At 47.4% G+C, this 19,421-nt stretch overlaps 1 protein-coding gene across 12 annotated transcripts in view; it reads left to right on the top strand.

Annotated features, from left to right (window-relative positions):
• patj (PATJ crumbs cell polarity complex component) overlaps nt 1-19,421 on the top strand; it is a 94,172-nt gene that overhangs the window by 20,606 nt on the left and 54,145 nt on the right. For 10 of the 12 annotated variants that reach the window (XM_080297153.1, XM_080297142.1, XM_080297148.1 and 7 more), the window contains 16 exons: nt 555-610; nt 695-886; nt 1,022-1,222; nt 1,371-1,439; nt 2,237-2,428; nt 7,729-7,938; nt 9,569-9,625; nt 14,574-14,843; nt 15,378-15,462; nt 15,687-15,750; nt 16,265-16,342; nt 16,560-16,631; nt 16,751-16,928; nt 17,174-17,284; nt 17,462-17,521; nt 18,716-18,815. In XM_080297153.1, coding sequence (XP_080153279.1) covers nt 555-610; nt 695-886; nt 1,022-1,222; nt 1,371-1,439; nt 2,237-2,428; nt 7,729-7,938; nt 9,569-9,625; nt 14,574-14,843; nt 15,378-15,462; nt 15,687-15,750; nt 16,265-16,342; nt 16,560-16,631; nt 16,751-16,928; nt 17,174-17,284; nt 17,462-17,521; nt 18,716-18,815 — 1,995 coding nt within the window. The remainder of the gene's footprint in view (nt 1-554; nt 611-694; nt 887-1,021; nt 1,223-1,370; nt 1,440-2,236; nt 2,429-7,728; nt 7,939-9,568; nt 9,626-14,573; nt 14,844-15,377; nt 15,463-15,686; nt 15,751-16,264; nt 16,343-16,559; nt 16,632-16,750; nt 16,929-17,173; nt 17,285-17,461; nt 17,522-18,715; nt 18,816-19,421) is intronic. The other 2 variants (XM_080297143.1, XM_080297144.1) reach the window with 2 other exon arrangements.

Here is a 19,421-nt window from a genome sequence, read left to right as displayed (position 1 = left end):
CCATCCATTCATCCCCTCTTCTGCCCATTCTTCCATCCATCCACACACCCATCCATCCATCAGCCCATCAACACATCAATCCATCTATCCCCTGTTAATCCAGCCATCCATCCATTCATCCCTTCTTCTGCCCATTCTTCCATCCATCCCTCATTCATCCAGCCATCCATCCATATGACTTAAATGATCAGAGCTACTGTGCTATGATGTGGTAAAGACTTCCGGTGTCAGAAGGTGGTCTGGAGTCAATAGCCACCCACATCCATTTGCCCCAGGTCGTCACTGGACGACCTCTGCATCAGCTGATAGAGGAGTCTAAACAGTCTGTTCGAACAGAGCGATTCTCTCTCAGTGGTCCACTGACCTCTGACCATCTCAGTGAAACTATCACAGTGTTCTTCTGCCCAAGTGCTACAGTACTCTAACACTATACTATTTGTTTGCAGCACTTTAACACTTTTTGAAGCTGATGAGATAACTGTTGTTTTAAGTGTGTGTGTGTGTGTGTGTGTGTGTGTGTGTGTGTGTGTGTGTGTGTGTGTGTGACACAACAGAGGCAGAACTAAGGGCTAAGTGGGAGCAGGCTCTTGGACCGAATTATCAAGTCCTGGTGAGACAAGACATTCAAAATTATTAAAAGCTTCACAGTGTTGCTGAGATCCAGGACTCAGTCAGTGTGTGTGTGTTTTATCAGATGGTGAATTTGGATCCCGTGATCGAAGACGATGAAGAGCTGCAGAAGTCATCGAAGCTGCTGCCTGTCCACACTCTGCGTCTTGGGGTCGAGTTGGACTCCTTTGATGGTCATCACTACATCTCGTCGGTGGCGCCCGGAGGCCCCGTCGACAGACACGGAGTCCTGAGACCTGAAGACGAGCTGCTGGAGGTAAGATTACAAGCTGAAAGTCATCGTCAGCTTCATTGTCTCACAGACCGTACCATCAAAGTCGCCCTCTGCTGGACATCAGACAAACTGCAGCTGTGTGACTGTGAGATGTAATCATGTTTTGTTCTTGTGTAGGTGAACGACGTTCAGCTGTACGGAAAGTCTCGCAGAGAAGTGGTGTCGTTCCTCAAAGAGGTGCCTCCTCCGTTCACTCTGGTCTGCTGCCGACACCCGATCGCCGACCTGGAACCAGAATCCGAATCTGAACCAGAACCAGTACTACGACTACAACCGAAAGCAGGACCAGCCAGACAGTCACAGCGGGGTGTGGAGGAGGTGAGAACAGGGCTGTTTATGGTGCCGTGGGATGGCATTTGTAGTAACAACTACTTTATAAGCAGTTATGATCGTAAAGATGAAAAGCATCATTGTTTGGTTTGAAATGCTGCTGGAGCTCTGAGAATAACCGTGTGCTGTCTGTCAGATCGAGATGAAGCTGTCATCGATGCTCTGCAGTCAGACGCTCCTGAGAGATGATAGCAGTGGCAGACAGGTAACCTCTGCAACCACACACACGCACACACACAAATGATAAATGGACTGGTTGTTCTTACAGCGCTTTTCTACTCTGCTTAAGCACTCAAAATGCTTCATTCTACCGTCCACGCACACACACACTTTTTGTATGCTTAAGTGATGGATGCATCAGAGAGCAACTTGGAGTTGATATCTTGTCCAAGGATGTCTGGCATGCAGAGCAAAGCAGCCAGGGATCGAATTGCCAACCTTCCTTCTCTACCTCCTGAAGAGGAGGGTTGCAAGAAGGATCACGAACCCTGGTGCAGTGTATTTGTTATATGGACAGGTTCACTTCCTGCTGTCACTCTGTAGAGTATGAATTAAACCCAGACAGCTCCATCCTGAGTTCATTCCTGAACATTTCTTAAAACACTTCTCCATGACAGGAAGTGTTCAATGAAACAATCAAGCACCCGGCCTCTAATACCTGAGCTAGCAGCGTTAGCTTCCTAAACTGCTGATCACGCAGAGCGATCGCTCGGAGAATATGAAGTTTACTTTAGGACAGACCTCCTCAGTGCCGGGCTCGTTGACCTTTCCTGCTCAGGTTTATGGGTCAGGAGGCAGAGCAGGTCTAACGTGTCCTTGGGCGCATCCATGTGTGTGAATGTGAACTGGTGAACGGAGAGTGTTGCACAAAGCACTTTGAGTGCTCGGGTAGAGTTGGAGGTCTTTAAGGACCAGCCCATTTATCACTTATTACGTGTGAATGTCCTGAAACATGTCCTCGCTGAGCGCGCTTTAACTGCCGTTTAAATGTTTCTGTGTCAGGAGCAGGTCTCACCTGTAGAGGTGGTGCTGAGGGAGGAGCAGACCCACTACACCCAGGATGAGGAAGAAGAAGAGGAGGGAGATGAGGAGGATGAGGACGGAGAGCTTGCTCTGTGGTCTTCGGACATTCAGGTGTTGGAGCTGCAGAAAGAGCGAGACAAAGGCCTCGGCTTCAGCATCCTTGACTACCAGGTAAGAGTGGCAGCTCTGACGGCCGATCGTACGGCCCAGGAGACCACGTCAGACTGGCCTCCCAAAGTCTGAAAAGGTTTCACCTAACAGGTGTCTGTGTGCACATCCGACTTTCTTTAGCTGGACGGCAGGTTTTGCTACCGTCCAGCTGCTAGCATTTCCTCACGTTTTGCTCTGCTCGTTTCTAGTTTCACGTCGCACTGGTAGACTGCAGGTCGATGACTGCAGCTGTTTGTGTGAAGCCGGCGGTAACGTTAGCATTTCTGAAAGTGGTGTCCAGAACCAGCTTCCATCTTTAATTTTGCTCTGTGGCTGTGAACCATGTCAACGTCTCACTGAAAACGTTGTTTAAGGGGCATGTGACCAATTTTGATAACACCTCCGAAGTATCTGGACACATGCTGGACTGAGGTTGGACAGGTCGGGTGAGGTACACCTGCGGAATCTCAGAGCCTCAGGTGGACAAGGGTACCTTGACACTCCAAAAATTCTAGGATGGAAGGAAAACCCCAGAGCTCAGGCAGCTCCGAGTCCAGACAAACAGCTGTCTTACAGGAAGGTGCCACTGGTACTCATGTGTTTCCCATCTCCTCACAGGACAGCGTAAACGGAGCAAAGCTGAAATGTTTTAAAGTGAATCTCATCTCAGAGGTTTTAGATTCATCGCTGTCTCTGGAGTAAATTTGGGAAACTCTGGTGTGTCTGCTGTCTTTATCTTCTCCAAACCTGCTTCAGTGCTTTATCTTTAGGCGCAGCTTCACCTCTAAGACCTCAGCCCCCTCCTCCTCCTCTGTCAGACCCAGCTGAGGTGGTGGAGCGAGCTCCAGCATAACTCCCAGTTGGTCCACATCATGTCAGCCTGCAGACACAGGATCTGCCTAGGAGAGAGAGAGGTGTGTGTGTGTGTGTGTGTGTGTGTGTGTGTGTGTGTGTGTGTGTGTGTGTGTGTGTGTGTGTGTGTGTGTGTGTGTGTGTGTTACACAGTGTGATCCGCTCGTGTTTCTGGCTCTTGTTGGCCCTCGTCCTGCAGATGTTTGCAACGTTTCGTTGCCGTTATTCCTGCTGCAGCGTTTGTGCAGAGTGAAACTTCCACACTGTCTTTGCTGTAAAACGATGAACGTAACCGCTTCGCTGTTGGAAAACTGAGATTAGAATTTGGTCTGGATTCCAGCAGCTCTACAGGCTGAGCAGGAGGCTGCTGAGCATGCTTTGTGGTCCCAAAATTGTGAAAGTGCTTGAAGTCGTGGAGGAAAATGTTTTTGTGCATCACCAAGGATTTCTCCAGTGAATTTGTTGTAGAGCACAAACTGTAATGACGTGCCTGTAAAACAGTCTGATGGTTTAAAAGCAAAATGATGGCCTAAGAGGTCCTTTTGTTCATGCCTGATCTGTTACGTGTCCTCGTTGTGCTCTGGGCTGCCTCTGGTTCTCCTCAGGGTCACAAAGCTTGTAGGTCCATAGGACGGAGTCCAGCCAGGGCTTTCAGGACCTGATGACGAAGTCTCAGACTCATCGTGTTACTTCGGTTTCTCTCCTGTTTGACTTTAATATGATTTAAAATCATCGGCAGTAAGAGCGAAGCCTCTGCCTTAGAGTCAATCTGACCTGCATCATATTTAACAAAATAAAACAAATCAACTTCCTCACAAACCTTCACCCTCTCTATCCTCTCCGCTCTCTGTATCTCTCGCCCAAGGGCACGTCGGCCCAGTGTTCCTGCCAAACTGTTTCCTGTTACCGACTCTCGCCTGTCAGAGCTGAGTGAAAGATGGCCGCAGGCAATAAGAGGAGAGCTGCTGTCTGTCTGGATTCTGGCTCATAGTTTCCTCTGAAACAGAGCGAGCAGCTTCGTGGCACAAATACGAACGTGTTCTCCAAAGACTGAAGGAGCTCAGTTCGGGTCCGAAACCATCGGCGTGAGGGTGGTACGATTCTTTATCCTTGCGCCACGGCCGGATCACAGATGCACTGGTGGTCACAGGATACGAGAAGAATCAAAGCCGCCACAGTGTTCATCACACGAAGACAAACTCTGCCTTTGCTCTATTGTCAGCTTTTAGAAAAAACAACTCATCTCATCATCTCAAAGCGAGTCTCACCTGTTTGTAGCCAGACACGTATGGAAGCACTTGGCACGCCCGAGCTTTAAAACAAGCTGACAGAGTTCGAATTTCCTCTAATAACAGGTTTTAAAATCACCCTTCCTGCTGTCATTAAGTCCTCAGGCTCCTCCCACCAGAGCACAGCACAAGCGCTGTGACGGCTCGCGCCAGTCCCACTTCACGTCTAGCCTTCACACACAAACCGCTGCAGCGCGAGCTGGAGGGCAGTGAAGTGCTGAGACCCGGTGTTTTCGCCCAGTGAACAGAAACACTTTCACAGCTGCAGTGCTCACACAGCTTTCTAATGTCAGTATTCTTAACATATAAGACAGAACATAGGTCTCATCATGTTCTCTTAAACATGACAAGACCCATCTTTGTTTGGGTGATAACCTCATATAGTCTGTGCAGGACGTGGTTCTTCTGATTTGTGAGATGACTCCACGTCTGTGTTCTCTTTTATTTCTGAGGTTGCCACGCTCAAGTTTCCAAAAGGGCGTTTTGTTTTGAAGAATCCAAAGATGAATCTTTTCTAATTAAAATGAATTTTTCTGCCTGATAGAAGATGAGTCTGTACATGCCCGTGAAGCGCTGATGGGCGAGTGGCCGAAAGCTGCGTTCAGGTTTCTGCCAGTTTTCCAACGAAGCCCACGTTAAAGTAAGAGAACGTGGAGCGTCCAAATGTTTCGGGCAAGTATCGATTAAGTTCTTAAAAGTCAGAAATATGATAAAACATGAGAGGCACTGAAAGGTCTTGAAATATGTTCTTTAAATCAACAAATGTAAAGTTGAGTGAGAGCTCCTAAAATATTTGGGCTCGTGTTTATTTTGGTGAATAAACCTCCCGAGTTTGATTCTCTGTGGCATCGCGAAGGTCTTCAAAAGTCTAACTTTGTGCAGACGCCCTGCAACCTACATATCCAAAAACACCCAAACCCTGCTCGTTGTTCTGTGTGTGAAACATTTCACTACTCCTGGCAGAAACGCTTCTAATTTCTTTTTTCCAGCCCCTCCTACGTTTTTCTGATTCCTCCACTTCTTGACTGCGGCGGCCTTTCTTTTTCCGGAGGATCTTGTAGGAGTGGAGGACGTGAGTTCTGACTCCTCACCACCTGTAGCCATGTTGTTCAGTCTAAAAATATAGCTGGCTTTGTTCTGGCAGCCTCAAACTTGGCACGGCAGCTCGTACTGCAGCGCGGGCGATGCCCGGGGTTCGACACCGGGGAATTCACGCCGCGCACATCCGCTCGCACCAGGAGAGGGTTTGAGAGTGGCGCGGGAGGCTCTGGGGGGAGCGTGGGTTTGGCCGGCCTTATAGTCACTCTGGTTAAAACTCTGAGCAGAGAGCAGCGCCGGCGGAGGAGGAGGTAATCGCCTGCAGACCACATGTTCTGTCACACTTCAGATGGGCAACGATGGTATTAATTAGTCGCGTCACTCGCTGTGGGTGAAGTGTTTACAAGGCTGAGGAGAAAATGAGTGTCCTGAGACAAATAACAGGTCAAATAAAGAAAATGTATAACGTGCTTCTTATTTCTTCCTGGCTGACCTGTGGAGATGTACAGCACACTGTGCACCAGAAGTTTTTATCTGATTATAAGATGAAAGAATTTAAAGACAACAATAACCTCAGAGTCGTGTCAGTAAACATGCAGCAAAGCCTTAATTTCTTAGATAGCTGTAGAGCATGCGGCTTCGTTTAAGGTTCGAGGGTTAATTTTAGAAAAGGAAAATCTTTTTTTTTTTACAGCACATGACTAATAACATGAGCAGGATAAAAGCTGCTTATTTACTGCTGCCCTCAGCAGCGACCATCACAAACCAAATGCTCAGATTAATTCTCTCAGAGTGCTGACACTCGGCCCAAACAGGGATGGATGGATATTTTACATGAAATTTAGATTCAGAGAAAGAAAAACAGATTTTCAGCGTCGTGGCAGATATTTGTCACGTCTGCGTGCTTGGACAGACTGCCGACGTGTCTATGTGTACCCTACCTCTTAAACTTTTGACCCCCCCCCACCCTGAGTTTTAATTTCTTGGTTATTTTCTTTGCCTCATCTTTGCTTTTTCTTTCTGTATTGGTGTGAAACAGGAAGCAGGTCAGCTGTTCTGAGAAGACGAACTGCTCCTCAGGGTCTTTGAATGAGTTCAGTCTGGTTTTAACGTCCGCAGACTCTTGTGGTCTCGTCTTCATCAGTCGCTGAACGTCCTTAGCCTCGTCTTCCTCACGTCTGTGTGTTTGTGTGAATGTGTTTGCTGTTATTTCTCTGGTCTCTGGCTCCCCCTGCCTGTCCTCTGTGGTGATGGTGGTGATGATGATGGCGGTGTGTCTTCTTCGCTCTTCCCTGTGAGAGTGATGAAACAGACAGGATGATCTGTAATGGTCGTTGTCCCACTTCCCTCGACTCTGTGTGAAATATGAGCTCGGCTGATCTGGGGTCGGTCATGCTGGGCTGAGAGTTGGTTAAAGATTTCCAACTCAGTGGATGAGGCTCTTGGTTTTAAACTTGCTGAAACTAAAACTGGGAGCCGCTCTAATGGCCTCGGTATACCAAACATAGACACAAGAGTCCGTGAAGGTTCTCATACAGGTCGGGTAGTCTTAGGAGGTGAGGAGGAGGTGAGTGGACTCGCCACCTTTTGTGGTTTTCTTTTGAAGCTTTGAAGATTTGAGCATTTCTGTCTTTGTGCTGTTTTCGGTTTGGAAAGATGGATGTTTTCAACTTTCCAAACCACAATGTTCCGATCTCCCAGGTTCCTTAAAGTTGGCATTTCTGCCGGACAAAAGTTTGTTGGTCCACCTGCACGTGTTTCAGGCGGTTCCTCCTGATCATTGATTATTATTACTAATTATTAATGTTATCCCCACCTGTTCATTCACAGTGGTTCTCAAACTATGGGGCGTAGACCACCAAGGAAAGTATCTTTTTAATGTTAATGTTAAAAAAGATAAAATTGTGTTGTTTTTAAACCTTTTTTGTAAAATTGGCGAGCAGTTGTAGATCACTCAAACACAAGGTCATTTCAAGTGTAATTATTCCAGGGGAGGGGCTAATATTTCCATTTTATGTGATTAAAACGACAAATCGACCCTCGTTGGGGGCAATGGCATCCGCCCAGTCCTGACTGTAGCATCAGACTACAGGAGGTAAAATTTGGTGTTCTGCTTTAACGTTTTTCCTCTCTGGCTCGCAGGACCCGCTGGACCCCGGCAGATGTGTGATGGTGATCCGGTCTCTGGTACCTGGCGGTTCAGCGGAGCTCCACGGTGGTTTGCTCCCTGGAGACCAGCTTGTGTCAGTCAACCGCACCCAGCTGGACATGCTCAGTCTGGCCGAGGCTGTCGAGGTTCTCAAGTGTGCTCCGCCTGGTACGGTCTGCCTAGGAATCCGGAAGCCTCTGGTGGTAAGTCCAAAACGTAACCCTGACCCCTGAACTAACCTTTGGCAGGTTAGTCACCTGCTCACCTGGCTGAGCAGGTGACTAACATGGAAATTCAAATTCAAATTTTATTTGTCACGTACACAGTCATACACAGTACGATATGTAGTGAAATGCTTGGACAACTGCTCGTGACCTAAAGAAAACAAAAAAGGAAAGGCTATGAATAAGATAGGAAATAAATATGAAAAATTAAAAAGGGTAAATTTAACTAGGAAGGAATAAAATATAAATTAAGGTTAAAAATGAAATAACTGTACAACACAAATTAGAATGAAGGGTAAATTTAACTGGGAAAGAATAAGATAAAATATATAAATTAAAGTTGAAAATAAAATAACTGTACAACAAAATACACAATATAGAACTATATAAGAATGTATGAAGAAATCTAAATATAAATAAATATATACACAATAACAGCAGCTGTACAAGTATTAACCGGAAATGAAGAATATAGTGACCAGTGTTGTGCAAAACCAAAGTCCAGAATATCCAGTGTGTGTGTAAGAACCATATGTGTGGGTCAGTACTGTGTGGTGGTGTGATTGAGAGACCGTATCGCCTGCGGGAAGAAGCTCCTCCTCAGTCTCTCTGTGTTGGTCTTCAGGGAGCGGAATCGCTTTCCTGACCTCAGCAGAGAGAACAGTCTGTTGTTGGGATGGCTGAGGTCCTTCACGATCTTCCTGGCCTTGGTCCGGCACCGCCTGCTGTAGATTGAGTGCAGGTCAGGGAGCTCGGAGCGGATGGTGCGCTCAGCTGACCGCACAACCCTCTGTAGAGCTCGTCTGTCCTGCACGGTGCTGTTCCCGAACCAGGTTAAGATGTTTCCCGCCAGGATGCTCTCTATGGTGCACGAGTAAAAGTTCCTGAGCACCTTGGAGGGCAGTTGGAAGTCTCTCAAGCGTCTGAGGTGGTAGAGACGCTGTCGGGCCTTTTTCACCACGGTGTTGATGTGACAGGACCATGACAGGTCCTGCGTGATGTGAACTCCGAGGTATTTGAAGCTGTCCACTCTCTCCACTGGGCACTCGTTGATGACGGGGGTCTGGTAGTTCCTCTCCTGCTTAGTGCTGAAGTCCACTATCAGCTCCTTTGTCTTACTGACGTTTAGAAGGAGGTTGTTCCTCTGGCACCAGTTCTCCAGATTCCTAATCTCCTTCAGGTAGGCCGTCTCGTTGTTATCAGAGATCAGGCCCACCACGACGGTGTCGTCAGCAAACTTGATGATGGTGGTGGACCCAGATTTCCTGGTTTTTGGTTCAGACTGGTAGGTCCGAGGTTTGAAGGTGTTTTATGCCTGAACGCATAAATCAACCGCTTCCAGTGTTTGTTCATCCACCAGCAAATATAATCCCATCACTGGGAAAGTGATTCTGCAGCGATGTCAGAGCTGCGAGAGTAAATGAAAAGAACCCCTTCTGTCTGCATCACATGAATGAACTGCAGTGGACTCTTACCTGCTGAAATCTTACCTCGGCCTCCCGCTGGGAGAGCACCGTGCAGTTGTGGTGAACCTTCATGCCTCCACACTCTTCTGTAGTCTTCCTCTGTGGATGGACCTGACTTCACTCTGATCTGCATGTTTGTGTAGGTGGAGGCACCAGAGAGGAGGAGAGAGGACAGCAGCACATCACTACCTGTGGCAAAGGTACACACACAGACACACACACACGATGCTAATAGCGATGGAGGGCATTCATATCCTCAGTGATCTGAGGATATTGTTGCTGTTGAGCTCTCTCTAAGGCTGTTCTGTCCTTTATCTTGCTCTCATGGTTTGGATTCTGATGATGGTGAAGCACACAGTTGGACTCCTCACTTGCTTCCTTTTTACTTGAACCCTTGCTGCCTTTGTGACCTCACTGAGTTTCCTGCTCTGAATGAAGGCATTAAACAGCTGTGTGTGTGTGTGTGTGTGTGTGTGTGTGTGTGTGTGTGTGTGTGTGTGTGTGTGTGTGTGTGTGTGTGTGTGTGTGTGTGTGTGTGTGTGTGTGTGTGTGTGTGTGTGTGTGTGTGTGTGTGTGTGTGTGTGTGTGTGTGTGTGTGTGTGTGTGTGTGTGTGTGTGTGTGTGTGTGTGTGTGTACGTTTTGAATTAGAAACGCGTTTCACGTGAACGCACGCCGTGGGAACAAGAAAAGTGCAGATAGTTTCAGTATAAAGGTTGTACAGTTTGATCTGTGATGGATTTTACAGGTGTACCTAATAAAGTGGGCTCTGACTGTCTCTGTTAGAAACGTTAATCTGTCCAGACTAATTGGACATTAAGATTTTGTCCCCCGTCGCATCGCTCACCTCCTCCCTCGCTGCTCTGCTCCCTCCATCTGTGTTCATCTTCCAAATGGAAATCTTTCTGTCTTAATCTCTTCTTCCTGCTCTCCTTTCACTTCAGTTTGCTTTATTAGTCTGGATACCAGATGAACGGCGCTGCCAGAGCATCTGACCATAAAGAAAGATGAATCGAGGGCCGAATGAATGTAAATAAATATGTAGAGCGTGACGGGGATGAAGAGAAATGGCTGCTCTGTTCAGACTGAGTGGAGTGAGTTTGAATTTAAAAGATCCTTTTTTTGATTATTTCTGATCAGGAGCTTTTAAATTTGGTTACCAGAGTGCGCAGGACGCTCACTTCTTTAAAGTAGTATATTCTGAGATGAAGTGTAAGGTGGGGGCAGGAACCTCACCTGAAACCAGCCACTGATGCAGCAGCTGCAGGACTTTACACCAAACTCCATTCAAAAATCATGAGATTTTACTGGCATGTTCTGATCACAGTCAGAAATCTGCAGATTTAACAGGCGCTGCTCAGATAAATAATAAAGTCTGTAAAGCAGAAACATTCAGCCATGAAGCAGTTTTATTAAATATCAGAAACAGGTGCAGACATTCTGCAGTGAGCAGAACGTGCGGAGGCTGGTTCCATATCGGATCCAAATAAGATGGAAAATCTGCTATGAGGTCGTTCCTGTGGTGAAATGTGCTGAAAACATCTCTGAAACTGGGAGCGAAGAGTACAGGACTTTGGTCCTTACACTTATAAAAATGAGCGTGTCATCAGCCCAGTGCATGCTGGGAGCAGTGAGTCGGGCCAACAGAAAGTGAGATTCTCTTTCCTCAGATTTCATTTGGATGTTTAATGGCCGTCATGTTTCTGCACCTTCCTCCTTGTACATGAGCTCAGCTGTCCATGAAACGAGCCGAGAGCTCGACATCAGCGCTGATAACCCGCCATGACGTCATCTTCCCTCTTCCTGCTTTCTTCCATCTCACTGCTCTTCACTCTTGTGCCTTCACCTCCATGCTCCCCTCTCCTCTATCATCTCCTCCACATCTTTCTTTCTCTCTCTCTCTTGCTGCTCTTTCATCTCCTCCTCCTCTCCTCTCTTTCACCTTCCTTCACCCTCCTCTCCCTCCTCTCTGTCTCTGTGAAGCTGCTGACTCAGCGGGATGGTTGAATGGTATAAAGTGCTCCATCAGCTCAACCAGCAGCAGCATCTCTCTTAAGTGGAGGGGTGGAGGGGGGTACTCTGAGGACACTCTGGTCCTCCAGCATCTGTACACGTAGTACTGCAGTATTACGACTCACTAATACTGCAGACAGAGAAGAATACAAGCTGTTTGTCTTTGCACAGATACTTATGGACAGAAATTTTTACAGAAACTGAGACGTTGTTACGTTTTTTTGTCTGCAGTTTGTGACATCACAGTGTGACATCATTATGATCGCAGCTGTCAAAATCAAATAAAGTAATAAATAATCCAGTGAATAAATGAATGAACCCTCACACACGTGAAATATTAAAAACAAAAGTGTGAATTTCTTTTTCAGTCAGTCTTTGCTGAGTAGAAGCACAGAAAAAAGTTTGGGAAAAATCTTCCAAAAATTAATGTAAAACTTGAGAAAAGGATTAAGAAAATAAACAGAGGGGACTGTGTTCATGAGTAAACACAGAAATTGATGACTGAGTTCAACCTTTAAATAAATAATTACAGAAGCACCATCAAATACATTTTAATGCATGTCAAACGGACTAATACATGTATCACGCTTTTTACTGCAAACCTCATTCAGTCACACACACACACACACACACACACACACACACACACACACACACACATGCATACACACACACACACATGCATACACACACACACACACACACACGTGCACGCATCCACACACGCACGTGCAGTATGATGGGGGAGCCGGGAATCGAACTGCTGACCTTTGCGGGTAGGCGTCCAATTATAGTTGCTGATTTGTGTGTTTAGCAACATGTGGATTCATTTTCGGAGCATTTGTCGTGTCACTGCTCCGTACCTGAGCAGGTGGTTGTGATTTGCTGAAGAAAAGCAGAAGCCTCTGATATCTGCACACGTGTCTGTGAAGCATCAGCCCGCTGAGCTCGTCTTTGTTCTGCCATTTCTGCTGAGTTCTGCTCTTCTTCGTGTCCTGTGCCGTCGCCGTCCTCTGCGCCGCTGTTTTATTTCCTCTTTTATATGCAGCCCATTTGGCTGAAGAGGTTTTTTCACAGCCCACAGGTCTCTGATGGGTTTCCATAAAGACGGCCGGGTCGGCACTTACACTTTGCTGCCGGATCCTTCTCTGTCACACTGACCAGAGAGAGACCCCGTTACACGCCCACGCCTCGTTAACTTTTAGAGGTCAGGTGTGCAAGAACGAGCTACTGCCGTCGTTTCACTTCATTCTGCTCCTGTTTGTGCAGATAAAGAGCTGCCACGGCGCGTTCAGCTGGCTGAAGCCTGCGTACGACAGAAAGCGAGCCGGAGGAACCCAGAGGACACTCAAGACCCAGTTTACTGCTGCTTCACTTTATTTTACTGAGAAGGCTGTAAAACCACGCTGCTTAGTGTCTCCACTGCAGTAATCTGATTACTGCCCACTTTGGCCAAATGGATTTCTGAACGTTTCAGCAGTAGCTTCAGAAGCTCTGGGTTTAAAACTGAAGCCTGTCAGTCTTTGATTTGTCTACAGGACTTCCGGTTAAATTCCTCTGCTGTGTGAGGTTTGAAGGTCTGTTAGTACAGTAACCTTACAGCGGCCATGTTATTGGTCAGATTATGTCATTTTGACAGTCCAGAGGTCCAGTTCACGTGACGCTAGCAGACAGCTAGCAGCTACAGCCACCTGTGTCTCCATCCACCTGTCAGTCACAGAGGCCACGCCCCAAGAAAGCTAAAACGTCCCCTGCACAGTTATGAAGAGGAGGGAAACGTGGGAGTCTATGTGGAGTGACTCACTACTGCCTCTGCTGGACGTCAGGGGAACTGCAGCTGTGGTTGTTTCAGCTGCAGAAGGAGGATCATTAAAGACTGTAAGCCTAGGTGCGACCTCTGACCTTTGTTTCTGTCACACAGCAGAAACATGGCTGTTGGTGGAGTTTCCTGTGGGAGTGATGCAGTTTGTTTTTTTTTTTTTGTTTTGTTTTTTTTTGTTTTTTTTTTCTTTCCTGTGAGGATTGTCATGTAGTCATGTGACTCTGCAGTCGCTGCAGCGAGGCGGTGAAGACAGTCGTTGAGGATCCTCACGTGAACCGCAGCGCTGCAGCAATGCTCCGATGCTCCGTCCTCATCGTCTAATGGCAGAGACATTAAATGACAGCGTCTTTAAATCTTATGAATATGAGGCCAGGCAGTCACGGCCAATACACATCAGTCTGCAGAACATCCTGTTAGCATTATGAGCTCTCTGCCGCTGCCGCCGTCTACTCCTCACCTCCATTATACGCCGTGATGGGCCGGCTTCCCGGGCCCAAATTAAAAGAAGAGGAGCAGAGTCCTTGACGATGAGGCTTCGTCGATGGAAATTAGCCTAAGTGTTGTCATTAATATTTCCCGGCGCGGGCTAATGTCTGCATCGTAATGTTAAGAACAGGATATCCCCTCAGTATCTGCTGAGGAGGCTCTTTGGGGAGTTGGAGATGAAGGCTAATGTCCAAAGTCAGGCGAGTTTTAGATTTAGTGCGAGCTGCAGAGACACTCTCACACTTTCACATGAAACACTGGGAACCATGATGGATTCTGATTTCTGCCTCCTTTTGTCCTTCACGACCTCCAGAAATCCAAATTGAGTCATCTTGTTTGTTTTCCACAGACACGGGAGTCATCTCGGCTGTGAGTGTTTCATTATTTCTCACACCTGTCCTCTGAGCAGGTGTGAGAAACAAGAAACCATTAAAGAGCAGAAACGAGCTGAGAAACCAGAAAGTCCTTTCAGATTCAAATCTATGTTTTTAAAGGCAAATGGCCAACAAAGCTGAGTGCTTACAGGAATGATAAAAATCACGTCTAACGCAAGCAGACAGAAATACAGCCAATCAGAGCAAATGGCTAATGACACTGTTTAGTCAATTGCATTTGATTACGTCTCTGCACTGCTGCCAGGTGAAAAATGTCTCTGTGTGTTTATCGATGCATCTCATGACACGTTGGAGGCTGAACATTCTTCAGACATGGTGAACCTGAGCTCACTGGTGAAGTTTGAAGCTGCTGGACTTCCTGTCGTCATTTCTGTCTTAATTACGCGGTCGCTCCTCTGGAGCTTCGTCTCTGAATGCTGCCGTCTGTGTTTTAGGGTTTCAGCGAGGCCGCCATCCTTCCACAGAGCCTTCATCTGGAGGAGGAAGAGGAGGAGGAGCCAGAGCTGATCCTGGATGCTCTCCCTCGCTACGCCACCTCCTCTCTGACCTCTGACCTCCGGCCAGAGGAGGAATTCAGGGAGATGGGTGTTGATGAAGAGGAGGTAGAGCCGGAGGACAGCGTGAGCCCCGCCCCCAGGAAACCCCCACCATCTTGGGAAGAGTGGAAGTTGGCCTCCCTTACCCGAGCTGGGGGGGCAGATGAGGTGAGTTGACGAGCAAGGGGAAGTTTCATTGACGTTGACTCGCTCACACAAAACATGAAGTGAACGGCTGCGAGTGGCGAGGTATTGGCGAGAACTCATTACCCTGCCTACGGTCCCCCATGTTTCCGTGACCGGGGGTGGTGCTGCCTCTGCAGCGATGCCCCAAAACCCCCAGAAACTGTTCTAAAGCACAACTCGATTGAGCTGACGTGTCCGAACTGCCCGTTGGCGGTACGGCGGGTTGAGAAGCACTGTTTTTACAGGGGAAAGAGCTGGAGAACCATACGCTCTCCTGACTCCACCTGCACTCAGGTGGTTTTAGGCTCAGACACACCTTATCTCCATTTTCTTTCATACTGTTCATTTTTGGGTATTAATATTTCCAGCATGTTTTTAATGAGAAAAGTTCAGCAGTTTAACATTCGTGTGTTTTCTAAAGGCTGATTTCTGCGTGACCGGATGAAGGTCAGAACAAAAGTCGTGACATTCTGCTTCTGTATGTATTTGTAGTTATTTGGTGATTTTTGTCCTCAGGCCTGGAGCAGAGAGATGCAGGAGGAGGAAGACCTGCAGAGATCGGACCATGAAAGCATTGTGTCTGTGGGAAAGCTGATTCTGGGTGAGAGGAGAGCGCACGAGTCTAAATCATGTTTAAGATAATTTAGACTCGAGATCCATGATCTCTCTTTTTTTTTTTTCCATCTCATGACCTGGTGAATAGGAACAGGATGTCATTTAAAGAAAATCCACCTAGATCAGGGTCAGCGGTTCTGCAGTTCATGGTGAAGGATGAGGATGAGGTCCTCACAGTGATAGCAGTACAGATGTTTGTGTGTGTTTCAGGTCTTCCGGACTCCAGAGACAGCGAAGCAGACTCTGAGCTGACTCTCACGGACACTGACACAGAGTGAGTTCCTGCTGCACCTTCACGCTCGCCGTCACTCTTCCTCCTCATACACACTCGCTCAGAGAGTCAGAGGTCTGCTATCGTGCTGTATGTCGTGTTTAAACAGCCGTATCTGCTAAGAGAGGCCGAATTTTCTGGAAACAGAAGCTTCAATCATGCCCCAAGTAACGTCTGGTGTCCTCTTCCCTGCCAGGTTAAAGTTGCCCACAGTGCTGAAACCTGCTAACTGTTCGCAGCTCACAAGCTTAGACCTCACACACACTAATTTCCTCCTCCATCAGCTCCTCTTACGTCCCGTCACAGTGCTGTGGCACCCTCTGCTGCTCTCACACTCTAACTGCAGTCTGATTTCTCCATGAGTCAACTGTTTCCTGCTGTTTTTAATAACATATGGTCAGCGGGCACCCGGCGCTCACTCTCAGCCTCGTTAGATTAATCTGGATCATTGTGGTCACAAACCAGCCTCAGAGTTTAATCACAGAAACTTCCTGTCTGTGTTTTTCTTCCCCTGGAGGTCTGTCAGGAGGATTGATACTGCGAAGAGGAAGAGGCGGAGCCAGGGGGGATCCTCTCTGCCAATCAGTGGCCACAGGTAGGACAGCTGCTTCACGTTCTGCTGGTTTGAACACAGATGTAAACAGGTAGATGCCTCAAGTGTGGGTGCATTTCTGTTTAGAATCAACGCTGCTTTATGTGGTTAAAGTTGTGTCTGTGTGTCTGTGGCCCAGCATCTCACCTGTTCCTGATTTTCAGGCTCAGGTTTTCTTTCTTTCAAAAAGTAGTGTTTGACTGTGGGTCTGTGTTCACAGTGACTTGCCTGAAAGAGAGGAGGGGGAAGGACAGGAAACACCTGCCTTCAGCCACTGGGGACCGCCCCGCAGGTAACACACACACCCACACACACACAGGTACATTATGATATCCCAGGAGACTGTGTACAGGTCAGGTGACCCAGAGAGACTGGTACATTATTCAAACTTCCACCCTCGCTGTTGTGCAGGGTGGAGGTGTGGCCTGAGGAGGGTCAGTCTCTGGGTCTGAGCATTGTTGGAGGTCGCCATGTCATCAAGCGACTGAGGAATGGAGAGGAACTGAAGGGAATCTTCATCAAGCAGGTTTTACCCAACAGCCCCGCCGCCAACACCCACTGTCTGAAGACCGGGGACAAGATCCTGGAGGTAGGGCCTTGTCTAATTCCTGGGTCTCTATACACACACAAGCGCGCGCACACACACACACACACACACACACACACACACGTGCGCTACATCCATAGTTTACACACAGCCTGAGACTGAATCTTTCAGAGCGACCCCTTTATGAAGGAAAAGACTTTATAAGTAAAAACAGTTTTATGATTAACATTTTCATAATGTCTGACCTTCAACTCCGTGTGTGTGCGTGCGTGCGTGCGTGTATAAAGGTGTCAGGTGTTGACTTGCGAGCTGCCAGTCACGAGGAGGCGGTCAACACGATCAAATCTGCCCCGAGCCCCGTTGTCTTCATCGTCCAGAGCCTGACAGCGACTCCACGGGTACACACACACACACACACACACACACACACACACAAATCTGTATGAAGTTCTAAGCTATCAACTTTTGCTAACTGAGCATAGACAGAGGTTTCTGTCTCATACACGTCAAACAGTCCAAACTGTTTGATTCTTCGAGTTTCTGTGTGTTTAATTGTGTGTGTATGTGTGTTTCAGCCCATGTCTCTGACAGCTTCAACCATCAGCAGATCCCAAACAAAGAGGATGGAGTCTCCGGTAAGAGCTCCACACTCTGTATTAACGAGGACACACAGAAATGTATGTCTGTGAGATGCCTGCACAGCTCAACAGAGACCAGCAGAGGGCGACACAGCCTCTGCACAAACAGCGGCATGTCATTCCGGAGCTCAGAAATCACATTTAACAGATTAGATCTGCTGCCTGTGGAGACTCAGATAAGATGAGACTGAATTTATTTTTCCCAGGATTTGGAAAATCCATCTTAGAGCAGCTGAAGACGACATGAGCTGTAACATAATCATTTACAACATGACAGAAACAACAGAGACGAGTTTAATAAGTAAGAAATGCAACAAAACACTGTGAGAGCAGCTGAATATGATCCCATAAAACAGCTTAGAATGGGACAAAATAAAAACATCTTACTGACGTGGGCTAACGAAACAAAATGATCGGCTCTTTCAGTGTGAAACAAGATCTGATGTTTGATGGTGTTTGTCCTCAAGCTGCAGCCGGGCGCTGCGTCCACACAGGGCACGGTCCTGGTCTGAGGATCAGTGTGAGAGGACGTCAAAGTCTCAGCTTCAGCCATGCTTAAACCACACTCACCATCATACTCCAGTCTTTATCTAACGCCTTTGAGACAGATGGACAGTATAAAGAATCCATAATAAAGCTGGCAGCCTGATTAATAAATATAAAAAGAATGAAATAAGACAGAGCTCTGAGACAGACGTCATGATGGAGTGATCGACGCAGGATTGTGCTATGCAGTCACGCGAGTCCTCAGAGCTTCCGGTGTTTCTTTGTTAATGGCAGTGTAGCCTCCAAAAGTCTGATACAGGAAACGACAGCAGAAACTGCACGAGAAAGACAAACTGGAAAAAACAAAAACTGAATTATACAACACAAAGTCTGCTGTGGTAGTAGTTTGACTTTACACGCTGCAGGCGACCTCTACAGTTACTACAGATGACCAAGCAGGGCTTAGATCAGAGTTTAAACTGAGCCGTGCAGCACGGAGCCTAAAGGTTGGAGGTCATATTGGTGGTGGTGCTGATTGTTTCTTGCTCACAGCTGCCATTTAGTTTTACCAGGTTTCAGTGTGTTCCAGGCTCCTATCTCACACAGCCCGAGGCTCGTGCACAACCATCTGCACACTTATGGTCTATAGTCTGACTGGAAGTCAACAGAGTCCATGTTTTTATGAATAAATGTGTTTGTTTGCAGAAATCAGAGGTAGTGCTGCCCCCCCCGAGACAGCCCCCACCCTACAGGCCTCCCAGCTACTCAGACAAGGAGCTAAACTCTGACTTGGAGGAGGCCAAAGGTCAGTAACACACAGCAGAATCTGTTACAGTGATGTGGTTAAAAGTCGTCTTTATTTTCTATGCTTTGGAGAAATACGTAGTTCCTGTCGGCATTATGGGAAGACTGGGTGGAAACTACAACCACTCCTAAAGATGGATGTTTATCATGAGCTATATTTCTCATTAATGCTCACTGGGATCTTTCAGACTTCTGATTGGTCAGCAGGCAGTTATTTCATGTCTGTCCTCTGTAGCAGGTTAGGTCTGCAGTTGTACTGCCTTCATAACACTGAACACACACAGGTAACCCTCTGTATACACAAGCACACCTGCAGCCTGTGCTGGAGGGCTCACACTACCTGACCTTGGGTGGCCGGTCAAAGCCCAATCATCTGTGTTCTCACCGAATTTGTCATATTTTTTGAGCTTTTGCAGTCTCAGATCAGCCAATCAGCCAGCGGCAGCATGTGACCACAGAGCTATGGCTGGGGGGAGGGGGAGGTAAGGGGTGAACTCTGTGCGTGATGCTGTGTGGACTTGGGTCTCAGAGGAACTGCTGGGGCATGGTCAGGCCTGGTAACTTCCCTCTATCGTCAGAGTGTCACAGCCAGAGAAAGGTTTGATCG

Source organism: Astatotilapia calliptera, chromosome 23 (assembly GCF_964374335.1).
Source record: "Astatotilapia calliptera chromosome 23, fAstCal68.1, whole genome shotgun sequence".
In the NCBI taxonomy this organism is placed as follows: domain Eukaryota; kingdom Metazoa; phylum Chordata; class Actinopteri; order Cichliformes; family Cichlidae; genus Astatotilapia; species Astatotilapia calliptera.
The sequence above is the reverse complement of the archived record's forward strand: the minus strand, read 5'-3'. Positions and strand labels throughout refer to the sequence as shown.